This window comes from Astatotilapia calliptera, chromosome 3 (genome assembly GCF_964374335.1).
Source record: "Astatotilapia calliptera chromosome 3, fAstCal68.1, whole genome shotgun sequence".
Taxonomy (NCBI): Eukaryota; Metazoa; Chordata; class Actinopteri; order Cichliformes; family Cichlidae; genus Astatotilapia; species Astatotilapia calliptera.
In genome coordinates, this window is record NC_137424.1 from 34314289 (window position 1) to 34327154 (window position 12866).

Sequence of the window (12866 nt, forward strand, 5' to 3'; positions counted from 1 at the left end):
CCATTTTTTCTTTTAAACGTATAATTAAAATCTTATAGTCTTACGCCCCCCTTAACACTCAAGTAGTTAAGGTGCAGATAGATGTCGCTAACTGTGACCCCAACCTTTAAACAGCACTGTGGTTTAGCTTTATGTTGACATCATTCATGGTAGGGCGACTTTGTTGATAGCGATAGAAACTGAGTTCAGTATATAAATTGCATGCTTAACAATAATTATACCTGCAAGCCTCAGGTCTGGCAAGAAAGAGAATGAAGCTGTTTATATGAACAGCGAGTAAAAGTTAATAACAAGGAGGATACGGACGAGACAAAGTCTGGAGGGGTGGCATAATAAAGGTAGCAAGAGATGAGAAGATAAAAATGCCCATCCTGACAAGTAATATTTCTATCTACATACCACACATCGGCTTTCTTTCTAACCTTCAAAACAGCACACACCACAGCCGTGCCATAAAACCAAGACATGACCTGGGATTTAAAGGGAGATAGCAAATAGAGAATGCAATGAAATGCATATTTGCAGTCCTCAGAGAGTACATAAATCTGGGTCTAGCCACTTCTGTGTTGTATTTGTATAAAGCTTTTATCTGAAAGAGCAGCAACATATTAAAGTACTGCCACACAACCCTCACATTTCAGCAAAGCACCTTTTCTCACGGCTGCTTTTGATGACATACCACTTTGGCTCATTATTTAAACAAAATATTATGTGGTGTGTTTAGCTGGGGTTGTGTTAGCTATGTCAAAATAAGGAATTTTAGAACTGAAGAGAAGGGGAGCTTGACACCAGTACAGCCGGTTGAATCAAATGTCGTTTGTTCCTAACACAACAGTGTCTGTGTCCGTCCGTGTGCATATGCATCTATTTGTTGTGATGTGCTCTGTCAAAAAAGGCAGATCAACAAAAGACAGCTGATGCGAATCGACAATCATAGTCAATTGTCTCGCTGCTTCCATTAAAGCGGGCTGAAGCTTGTGACGTGCTTTAGAGAGGGTGTGAACACGAGAGCTGTCTGCCTTCATCTAATCTTCCAGTCTCTCTACTTAAAGCTGGTTAATTTGTCCATCCCTGTGGTTTGATTTTGTCCTCTGATAGTTAAGCGGCAAAAAGAACGAACAACAGGTGTATCTGCTTAGATCTGTCTGATTGTAGTATAGAACAGGAACTGTGTTGTTTGCTTGTTTCAAATTGTAGATTGTACAATTGTATCGCTAAAAGAGTTGACCCGGTTGCAAATTATTGCATGAAGACGATGGTCATGGCAGTGTAACTCTGGCTTGGGTGTAAGGCAGGTCATCCGCTAACCACAAGGTTGGTAGTTCAATCCATGGATGGATATAGCTTCCGGTTCTGAAAAGTGAGATTTATATAAAATTTCCTAATGGCCAGAAGGGGGCGACTTCATTGGCTGCAAAAAGAAGTCGTGTAGAAGTCAAGGAGAAAATGGCTTTGGTTCCTTTCATCCATCAGTAAACACTTTCTTGACTGGTTTATGATCTCTGTTACTAGTTTGAAGTCTTACTCAGTGCAACATGATGTTCATTTTATACATTTTGTGCCCACTTGGAGTAAAATAAATGATAAAGAGGTCACTACCATTTGTTTTCTCAGTCAGATCCACCCGTTGCTCATTATGTCTGGTTTCAAGATCTCAGATGTGACAGAAAAATGTTCAGCTTCTAAAAGAGGACTGCACAAAGCAGTGGGCGATGTTACAGTGTTTACAGTCACCTTTAAAATTTTGTGGTTACACCTGATTGTATCAACTCTTTGTATGTACGAAGGCAGGCTGTACACCTCACCCCTGGCGTCGTTGCCCACCTCTCAATTTTAAATACACGTAGACATTGAGAGCTATCAGGAGGGGCTATGCGCTTACCTGCTGCTCTCTGGCAGGTAGCTCCATGCCCTCCTGGGTTTTAAATGCACCTTAGAACACACATGCATCAACACTACATATGAGCGGGCGGAGGGAGGTTTGGAGTCTTCTCACACCCCCAGTGTGCAAACACTGAATGGCATTTAATGAAAAATGTAGGCCATGTAGTTCTTTCATCCTTGTAATTGCAGTGGCGTCCAATTGTTGCAACAAGCATCAAACAATGATCAAATTTACTGGTATTTTCACACATTCCTAAGTTCACACGAACACCTGTCGGCTTGAGTGAAAGCAGAAAAAGACATTTGGCAGGAGTGTGTCTGTGCTTGTGTGTGAATCAGTGCAGCCGAGTATTTGTCTCTGTGCCAGTGCATGTGTTGATATTCTAATTTACACACACATGCATTGCTTTTATGTCAGAAGAGGTCGTTTTGTGTGTGTGATAAGTCAGAATGATTCAGTTCTTACACGGAGAAGTCTTGAGGGAATAAGGAACAAATGCAGCACAAACACAAGCACCAGGGTTAAGAAGTCATTCGGAGCCTTGGACTTGGCCTCGAGCCTCGAGGAAAATCCGACTAACACAATAAAAATGCGATTTTTCCTCTGCTTATACTCCAGTAATTTGTATTAGTTCTTACGAACAAAGCCCCTTGTAATAAACATTAAGTGGACAACTTTTGGGAAAACAAACAATAAATGTGTTTTTTCCTGGTGTAATAAAGATGACTGAGGGTTACATGTTCTTAGGGTCCTACTTTAGTTGGTACAATCTCCTATTATTCTGCTCATCTTTCCTTTTCTCATCTGTGTGCCGACATCTCTGTTTGCACATTATCACTTAAAGGTTGCTCCTTAAATTAGAAAGCATCTCGACTCAGCCCTGGAAAAGGCTAATAGCGTTTTTTAAAGTACAAAAGTACCTCAATACAAATTAGAAGAACCTTGACACAAATCGAGCTGGTAAGCTTCAGCTACGGCTACATAAAGCCACAGCCTTTTATTTCTACATTTAGCCCCTGCGTTTGTGTTTGTGAAAGCCCATTCAGAGGCTCTCACCAGACATATAGAGCTGAAATCTATAGAAGACTAAGGGGACTTTTTTACCCATAATTCCCTCCATTACCAGTGTTTGCACCAGCATGAACTGTGTAGATATTTTAAGCTGTAACAGCTTTAGATTTGTTTACCGATCAGGATGATATAAAAGGAGCAGGGATGTTGAACTAAAAGGAGGTGTGAAAGAGCGGTTGAGCGGGGGATATTGAGAGGTGCTTGAGACGTGAAGTGGTGACAGTCCATGTGGGCAGAGAGAGAGAGAGACAGAGGACAACAGGACATTGACTTGGAGACATGAGGGTGCAGGAGGCGTGGGTGACTGACAACGAAGCTGAGAGGGAGATGGAAAAGGAGATCAAGCAAGTAAGAGAAAAACAGGAAATAAAGGGTCAGAAATGAACTTTAGGGACCTTTTCAGCAGCAACACGATGATTATGATTTAAAATGATCCAACTACTACTGTGAAAAATCTAGAAACAAAAATATACCACTCACTATTACGGAATAGAAATTTATCTTCATATTTTCATATGTTGTCAGAAATCGGTAGACCAGCTGCTGATGTGAGCTACTCCTGTTTGTGCTGTTGTTAGCCTGCTAGCTTATCTCCTGCCTGGAGGAGTTGGAAGTCCTAACATGCAATGAATGTGCATGCTTTTAACGTTGTAAACTTGGACCATTTAACATGGGAGGGCTCTGGGCGCACGGCGTATTGCAACACAAAAGGACATTATGAAGCAGAAATGATAAAGGGAGTTAAAGGATTTTGCACATGAATGTATACAGATCTGAACAGAGACTTTTATCTAAGCCTGTGAACAAATTTTAAAAAAGAAAAAGCTTTTTGTTGCTCCAGAGGGAGTGGTGTGAAGTCTGACAAACAGCCGCAAAGAGTCGGTGCTGAAGACTACAAGTAGAAACTGAAAAAAAGTTTGAGTGCACAAAAAAGTGAGCTTCCCCAATATCTCATCTCTGCTTGAGGCTATCAGCTCAAGGCTACGATAGGTTTTACATGCATAACACACCCGAATGAAACTGTCAGTGGTCAAAGTGTATTATGGGTAATGCATGAACTTTGTTTCAATGCAGAAGAACGCATAGGTGTGCAAGTTTGAAGTATATTCACGTCTAATGCAATGACTGCGTGCCTAACCAAGATAAAGACCCTCAGATTATCTTATGCCTCCCTGGAGACGTGTGCACAGAGTTGCCAAAACACATTTTAGTACCAGGAGGACGTACATGATTTCTAAACATAATCCTGAGATGTGACCACTGAAAACAAAACCAAGCATGCTGCAATGCAGGAGTGAAGTCATTTTTGGTTAAAAGGGACAAAAAATAAATACTGAAAAAGAAAAGGGAGCGTTAGAAGAAGACGGCGGAGGAGAGAAGTGACTTAAAGTGACAGGTTGTTGTCAGAGCGGCGAGACCCTGGAAGATAGATTAAGACAGGGTCAGCAACTTGACGCTAATGTCACGACTCATGACTAACCACGGCTGTGTGTGCATAGGTGTGTGTGTAAAAACAGGGTCAGCAGTTTTTATTTGTCCAGAGTGGACTAACCCAGAGAGTGGAGCGTGTTTGTGTTTGCTTGAGAGGATGTCAGTACGAGGCCAGGAACTTCTGCACCATGAGGGTGCTTGACACAGTTTGTGCATTTGGGTGTTTTTTGTGTATTGGTGCATGTGTGCGTGTCTGTCTCCATGACCGTTTGCACTTGTTTGACCTAACGCTGCCTGGTCAAACCATTTCGCTTCCCTTTGTTTTGGTGCATTTTCCCTCACAAACCGTTCACGCTGAACAGTCACTTGTACTCCTCGTCACAAAAACAGATTGCTGTTGTATCTCTGCTGTCGACTGCTTGTTTCCAGCTTAGCTTATGTTTGCTGCCAGAGAAATGTGCAGCAAAGAGCGGCATTTAAAGCTGCTCTTTGTTTTAAATATTGCAGTAACTTGCGTGTAAAGATTCAAGATTCACACATGAAAGACTACAATCAAGGCCAATGGTGGAAACAGAAAAAATCGATGGAGAATGCCCAAATTTAAAGGAATCAGTGCTGAATGTTACTACATTCAAATTCAGAGTTTTATTTGTTCGGTCTTCTATAGCAGGGTGTGAAATTGCAATCTTTAAACCCGCAGGGATGGATTGATCCATTTTGGCGAGAGATATTTAATGCACTTCAGTTTTATTTATATAGCCCTAAATCACAACAAGGCACTTTATATTGTAAGGTAAAGACCCTATAATAATTCAGAGAAACCCCAATAATCAGACCACCCCTATATATGAGCAAGCACTTGGTGATAGTAGGACAGAAAAACTCCCCTTTAACAGGAAGAAACCTCCAACAGAACCAGTGTCAGGGCGGGGCACAACTGGCTGTGGGTGAGAGAGAAGAATGATTAAATGCAGAGCAGTGTAGAGACAGTAAACAGCAATGACACAATGTCACATTGCAAACCTGGCAAGGCAAACATTTCTTCTTTGGGGCTATCTACTTATTAAATTAAGTGTTTTAGATTTTAGCTCTGTTTTGGTCTCCACCAATTCCTGAAAAAAGTAACCTGCGCCGTAGCTAAGAGCTCATATAAGATTTGACTGTTTAATGCAGAAAAGAGTCTGTAGAACAGTTTTATTAAAGGACCCTGGGTGTTAGTTATTCTGGGGCCATCTGTCCACTGTAACTGGTGTCTTTAAAAGAGTAAATGAACCAGCCAATTTGTTGATGGTAGGGATACACGGAGCATGCTGATCATTGTACTGGACAGACAGCAAACAAGCCAAGCACGATGTGAAAGAGACACAAAAGTTACTGATTTCTTTTCCTGCAATGAAAACGTCCCCTGTGGATTTCTCCAGAGCTGATTCTGACTAGAATTGATTGTGTTCTCATAAAAGCACAACCATCGTCTGTGATTGCAGTTTGCCAAGGGTGCTTTTGTTAATTATTTATTATCAAAATAGAGTTTTTGTATTCATATTTTAGCAATGGAACATGTAACTGTGTAACAATCTCCAAGTTCTTACTGTCTGCTTTGCTTCGAAGCTGCTATTGACTGTTCTGTAGTGATTGATTTTTTTCATCTGGGTTCCCGAGCAGCTCCATCTGCTTCAGCTTTATTGTTTTAACTTGATTACAGATGCTGGCTACAAGTGCATCATCATTTACAGCACTTCTACAGACTCTTTCTTAAACTTCTCTTTAAGTAATGACTTTCCATTATTGCTTTTATTGCTTTTTCATTTCATTGTATCTGTTCAAATGCATTGTAAAGCACTTTGCAACTATGTTCTATTGACTTCTAGGAAGAAAAGAAGTCGTCACACATATAAGGTTTCGCTGACAGCTCACCTGAGCTGTTTTCCTCACATGAAACACAGCGCAGGATTTCAGAACGTTTTAATTGAAGACACCTAACAGTTGTTTTCATACTGAATACAATTAAGTGAACTGAAACAGTTCGTGTGAAAATTCATAAATAGGTGTTAATGAACAGTGAAGTACTTAATCCACCCTTCCTCTGTCTGTCTCCAGGTTTTAGGTATCGACCTACACTGAGCTGACCCAGAGCACAACTCGGTAGAGTCCAGTGAAGGTCCACATCAGCAGAAATGGCTCCGGCAGCCATGTCTAAGCCTCCGTCCTCTCTCAACTCACTCCGCCCTTTCCACTTTTCTCCCTCTTCTTTCCTTCTCTGCCTCCTTCTCTCCTTCTTTTTGTTGCTGTCATGCCCTGGATCGGTCAGTGCAGGTGCCGGAAAGAAAAACTGTTCCTCTGGTGGAGACCCCTGTCAGGAAGGTGGGTCTGTGAGAAAACTGCAGTTTAATGTGAAAGAAGCACTGTAAAGAAGTAAAGAAGCACTGACATGATTAGACTTCTGCATGTAAACCTCTCAGTGAGTGCAGTGAACTGAGAGGGTTCAATAAAATGGGTTACGCCTCTAGTTTGGCTGCCTGTGTACCAGCCAAGTTTTTGCAATCAGGAGAACCGATAAACATGACGATCAGCCTGACACTCAACACATTTCAACACATTTTCTCCTTCGCTGATTATGGAGTATTAACATGCTAGGGAACACCGCCTCAGCGTATGGAGCTCAACATTTTTGAAGCAGTGTCGGATCATCCTGACAGTGAACAGAACAAAAAGCAGCCAGCAGCCAAAGAAGAGCATTGGATGTCCTTCTAGAAGCCTGGAGAACTAAAGCAGAACTATAACCGTCGAGCTTGTTAGAATCGCATGAACTGTGCTGTTGTTTTATATACTTTTGCACATTTTCCATTTTCTTAGCAAAATATTAAAAAATGAGGCATGACGCAAATGTTTTGCACAGTATTGTGTATTTCTCTTATGACACCACTTAATTATTCTAAACCAAGTAGTATAACTTCTTATAACAGCATCGTCCATTCCATATGTCCTGTCCAGATGTGCAAGTAACATTGAAGGGACATATTTGCTAGGTGTCAATGGTCTATGAAAGTGAAATAAAGTCAGGAGAATATTCACGACAGTGTCACATCAGGCATCAGAAAGGTCTGCCAGATGAGCAAAAATGTGCGTTAGAAGTGAAATATGTCAATTTAATGCCACAAATCTAGAACGTTGATCACTTTGGGGTAAGTTTTCATGCTTTCATTAACTTTAACAGTTCCACTAAGTTTTAGTAGGACACATGGGACCATATAGAAAATTTCCCACTTACAATAATCTTTAATGAGGTTATGCTGCCTCTGTGGTGTCCACAACATGCTCACAGTGGCAGGCTTTATAGGATTAGAGAGGCGGAGAATGATTACACAACTCTGTTGCAACCAAATATTCCCTGTGATATTGCTGAAAAATGATTTGACCTTTTTCCACCTTTATCTTTTCTTTTGATTGCAGGAGTGGTGCTGCCTGTCTGGAACCCTCAGAACCCCTCTGTAGGAGATAAAGTGGCACGAGCCATTGTTTACTTTGTAGCACTCATCTACATGTTCCTGGGCATGAGCATTATAGCGGACCGGTTCATGTCTTCTATAGAGGTAAGTCAATGAATATTCTTTGAATTGTTATTAGATTGCACTATAAGTTACTGATATTAGACCACTAATAGGTAACCTGTATAAAACTAATAAATCCAATATTATTTCTTTCTTTACGCCCTCTCCACTCCAGGTGATAACCTCCCAGGAGAAGGAGATCACCATAAAGAAATCGAATGGTGAGACCACCACAGCCACCGTGAGAATCTGGAATGAGACTGTTTCTAATCTCACTCTAATGGCCTTGGGTTCCAGTGCCCCCGAGATACTGCTGTCTGTTATTGAGGTCAGTGCAACATGAGCCTGCAGGCTACACGTCAGATTAACTGATAGAGAATGTAATGGAAAGACAGTAATCTTATTTTCACCTCCAACTGCAGGTGTGCGGTCACGGTTTTGAGGCTGGTGATCTAGGTCCCAGCACCATTGTGGGCAGCGCCGCCTTCAATATGTTCGTCATCATCGCTCTGTGTGTGTATGTGGTCCCCGACGGAGAAACGCGCAAAATCAAACACCTTCGGGTGTTTTTTGTCACGGCGGCTTGGAGTATCTTCGCCTACATCTGGCTCTACCTGATTCTGAGTGTCTTTTCCCCTGGAGAGGTGGAGGTGAAGACAGTTTTATGTAAAAACTGCTGAAGTTTAAAGAAAGAAATCACTGGGATGAAATAAGAGGAGGAGAATAAAACAGAAACGCTTTTAATCACATCTCTTCTCTCATTCAGGTGTGGGAGGCAGTGCTTACTTTCCTTTACTTCCCACTCTGCGTGGTCCAGGCCTGGGTGGCCGACCGCCGCCTTCTCTTCTACAAGTATGTCCGCAAGCGTTACCGTGCCGACAAGAATCGGGGAATCATTATTGAGACAGAGGGTGGGGCTGATGGAGGGCTAGGCATGGATGGAGGAGGAGGGGGTGGAGTGCTGGGTCCAGGGGGCTTCACCAAGATGGACATGCTGGAGCTGGACGGACAGATAGCGCTGAACTGTCACAGCGGGATGGATGGAGGCATGATGGAGGATGGAGGAGCAAAGGACGATGAGGACGAGGCTAGGAGGGACATGGCAAGGACGCTAAAGGAGCTGAAGCAGAGGCACCCGGATAAAGACATGGAGCAGCTGATTGAGATGGCTAATTATCAGGTTAGCAGCACCCAATCCCATTGATGTCTAAGCTCTGGAAGTCATGACTATATCAGATTTCCACCACACGATTATCACGATTCAAATAACTTTCTAAAACCATATACAAAGAACAGGTTCATTGGCATTTGATAATAAGCAGGATTTTATAAAACAGTAGTAGCTATACACTTTTGCCTTCTTATACATGGTATACAGCCTAATAACCAGTACAACATCATCTGCACTCACTGGCCATCCCATTTGGTACACCTGTTCAACTACTCAACGCAAATATCCAATCAGCCAATCAAATTGTATTGTTTTAACACCACAGCCTACCTGAGGATTGTTGCTGACTATGTCCTTTCCATTATGATCGCTGGCTGCTTCCAGTAGGATAACACACCACGTCACAAAGCTCAAATGGTCTCAAAACGCTTTCTTGTACATGACAATGAGTTCACTGTAATCAAATTGTCTTCACAGTCTCCAGATATCTCAATCCAATAGAGCATCTTTGGGATGGATGCAAATGTGTGATGCTATTATTATGTTATATGGGCCAAAATCTCTGAGGAATGTTTTGAACAAGTTGTTGTTGTCCAACCTAAGACTAGCAAAGTGTATTCAATGACATGGCCATTGACTGTATATTAGAGTGTCAAAAAATAGTTGTTAATGCTGGAATATTCTCAGTATTAATATCTTATTATTATTATTATTATCTGTAAGTACTGATTCATTTTAGATGCCATGATTGTCATCAATGCTAATATATCATGACCCCTATTAGTACTTTTTTAAATCAACTTTGACAACTTGTTAAATCAAGTTAAGAAGTTTTGCGGTGTTACAAACAGAGGCGTGATTAGCTTAACTCAGGCTAGCATAAGCTGTAAAGCAACCCCCCCTAGTTTCTGTTGAAAATAATTTCCACTAGAAATGTTGTAGTTTTACAGAAGATTACAAAGAGACTGATTTCATTTAGACAATGAAAGATGAGATACGTATGTGCTGATATGGGGAAGTTTTGGAGGTGCTAGTAAACATAAAGATAAAAGCTAGCAACCAAAAGCTAATAGCAATAGCAAAATTTCAATAGTTCTCTCACTTCCATTCATTAATTCTTAGACTTTTGACATATCATTATTTCAATCAATTTCCAGATTTTCTATCTAAACCAGTAGCACACGATGAGATATGTATGTGCTGGTATGGGGAAGTTTTGGAGGTGCTAGTAAACATAAAGATAAAAGCTAGCAACCAAAAGCTAATGGCAATAGCAAAATTTCAATAGTTCTCTCACTTCACTTCTTTGATTCTCAGACTTTTGACATATTATTATTTCACTCAATTTCCATCTATCTAAACCAGTAGCACACGAGCAAACTTGAGTCACATTCCATATGTTACTCTTCTGAGGGTGATAATGACTCAGAAATGGTGCTATGACACATTCAGTGTGACTTTGAAAGTAGAGGAAGGTGCAGTTCCCCGAGGAAACAGTACAAAGTTACAAAGAGGAAAATCTATAACGCTTACGGCAGTCTCATACAATCAAACCAATAGCATGTTCACATAAACTAAAAACATTAGCGACTGGTTAATTGAGTTGGCTGAGCATCAGCACATTATCTCAGTCTCTCTCAGCTTAACACACAGTAAAACTGTTTTATAAAGTGTTGATTAAACCAGTGTACTGAGTGGAAGCTGTCTGTTGGCTTGACTGACACCAGTAAAACCTTCACCCCTCTGCCATCCAGGTGATTTTTTGCCCGGTAAGTTACATGAAAGCTAAATATATTAACGTGAGTGCCCATTCTGGACCCTGGAAGCCTTAAAAATATTGACTTGTGGTAACATTGCTGCCTTTTTTTTCTCAGCGATTGAGTTAATCTTTAAAGAGATGTAGCTAAATGCTTTGCTGAAGAACTTAAGCGGGCCTCAAGTTAATATTTTTTGGGGAGAATTTAGATTTGTGATGTGTTGGTTGTGATACCTTAAGCAAAAATTGTTCAAAAATTTAACTCATAGTTAAATTTGGCATTTTGTAACCACATTTTAGCATACCCATACTCCTCTCTGTTATAGCAGTTGCTCACACTTTATTAAAATGTTTAACTTTTATGGGGAGTAATCATTAAACTGGCTCATTAGAGATTCCTCTTTTTTATGCAGCACACACATTTCAGCTGTAAAAGCTGTCCAAGTCTCTGCTGCTCTCCCTTTCTCTGCTTTCCCACCAATTCCTTCCCTTGCCTCCTCTCCAACTCATTTCTATGTCTTTGGTTTCGGTTTTGAAGGAGGGGAGGGAAGGAGCTTGGCGGGCCAAATGTGCACTGGTCAGCTCCCAGAGGTTTGTTTGCTTTCAGGCCTCCCTATCCCTGCAGCTACTCCCTCCAGTCCGTGCTGTAAATAAGAATGACAGCTGCCCTGTAGATTAAACTTGACTTGCTAAATTTCAGTTCTTGCGGTCATAATGAATCACTGAATGTAAAATTAAATTGCCGTCATGGGATATGGAGCTGGGTGATCTTGTGCAGCAAAAACCCAAATCAGTTTCTTAACTAAACACTTACTTATTCCTTCTATCTAAAGAGATGCAGATATAAACATTCTGTCAGCTCACTTCCATTAAATTTGAATAAATTGCAGCGTTCTCGGCTCTGAGGCCACATTTAGTCTAATGATCTTTCAGCTACAGTGGCCACTTTGTTCATTTTCAATTTAGTGGATCGTTGGGATAATACATCACTATTGAGCCATACGTTTTTATTAAAATCGCTCCTTATAGATTGATAAACCTCATTAGAATGAAAGTTGGCAGTGAAGAGAGCCAGCAACCAAAGCCTGAAGTTATTACGTTAAATGACTCTTTGTCAGTATTATTGCACTGATTTAGTTTGTCTGTCTTCAGACAATCTTTCTGGAAAGGTCAGGGAATCTGCTGTTGACCTTTGACACTGAGTTGAAGTTCAGTTATGGCGGTGTAGGATCTCCCAGGAGAAAATTCTCAGATTGTAGCTCTCTCTTTAAAAGTGATTGCTTTCATAAAAGCACGGCTGTTTGGGCCACAGCAAATTAAATTAACATGAAATGGTTTATTGATTCATTGCGTTTGTTAATTAGGTCCTAATGCAGCAGCAAAAGAGCCGAGCATTTTACCGCATCCAGGCAACCAGGATGATGATCGGAGCAGGTAACATCCTCAAGAAGCACGCTGCTGACCAGGCCCGCAAGGTGAGGCACGCACTCTATTTGCCTTTCTCCATTATATTATATTTGAAGCTACTGGAACCTTGAGCGTGTTTTTTCTCAGGTGGTAAGCAGCCATGAGACCCAGGCCCAGGAGGATGACCCTCACACCATCAGGATTGAGTTTGAACCCTCTTTGTATCAGTGCTTTGAAAACTGTGGGTCCCTGAAACTGACTGTTGGCAGACATGGAGGTGACCCCGGAGTTACTGTCAAGGTGAGTGCACGGGAGGGATGGACAGTAGATCATGAATAAAACTGTGTGTGTGTGTGTGTGTGTGTGTGAGCCTGTCTTTAAGGGAAACAAGTCTTGCAGAGTCTCATGCAAATAAAAGCAGACAGCAGAGACAGCAGAGAAAACAACAATATTCTGTGGGCTGACTTCCCTGACACCTTTTTCTATCTTAAGCAGATCTTGTGTCATGTGCTCACCTCCAGAGGCTTTGAGCACCTTTGTTTTTCTTTCCTGGTTGGATAAAGGCAGAGAAGTGGGTGGCAGAGGAGAGTAGCTGAG

At 41.3% G+C, this 12866-nt stretch overlaps 1 protein-coding gene across 2 annotated transcripts in view; it reads left to right on the top strand.

Moving 5' to 3' along the window:
* slc8a4b (solute carrier family 8 member 4b) overlaps positions 1-12866 on the top strand; it is a 127519-nt gene that overhangs the window by 51686 nt on the left and 62967 nt on the right. For both annotated transcript variants that reach the window (XM_026161718.2, XM_026161721.2), the window contains exons 2-8: positions 6485-6748; positions 7838-7977; positions 8111-8263; positions 8358-8585; positions 8702-9115; positions 12227-12337; positions 12417-12569. In XM_026161718.2, coding sequence (XP_026017503.1) covers positions 6562-6748; positions 7838-7977; positions 8111-8263; positions 8358-8585; positions 8702-9115; positions 12227-12337; positions 12417-12569 — 1386 coding nt within the window. In that variant the 5' untranslated portion in view covers positions 6485-6561. The remainder of the gene's footprint in view (positions 1-6484; positions 6749-7837; positions 7978-8110; positions 8264-8357; positions 8586-8701; positions 9116-12226; positions 12338-12416; positions 12570-12866) is intronic.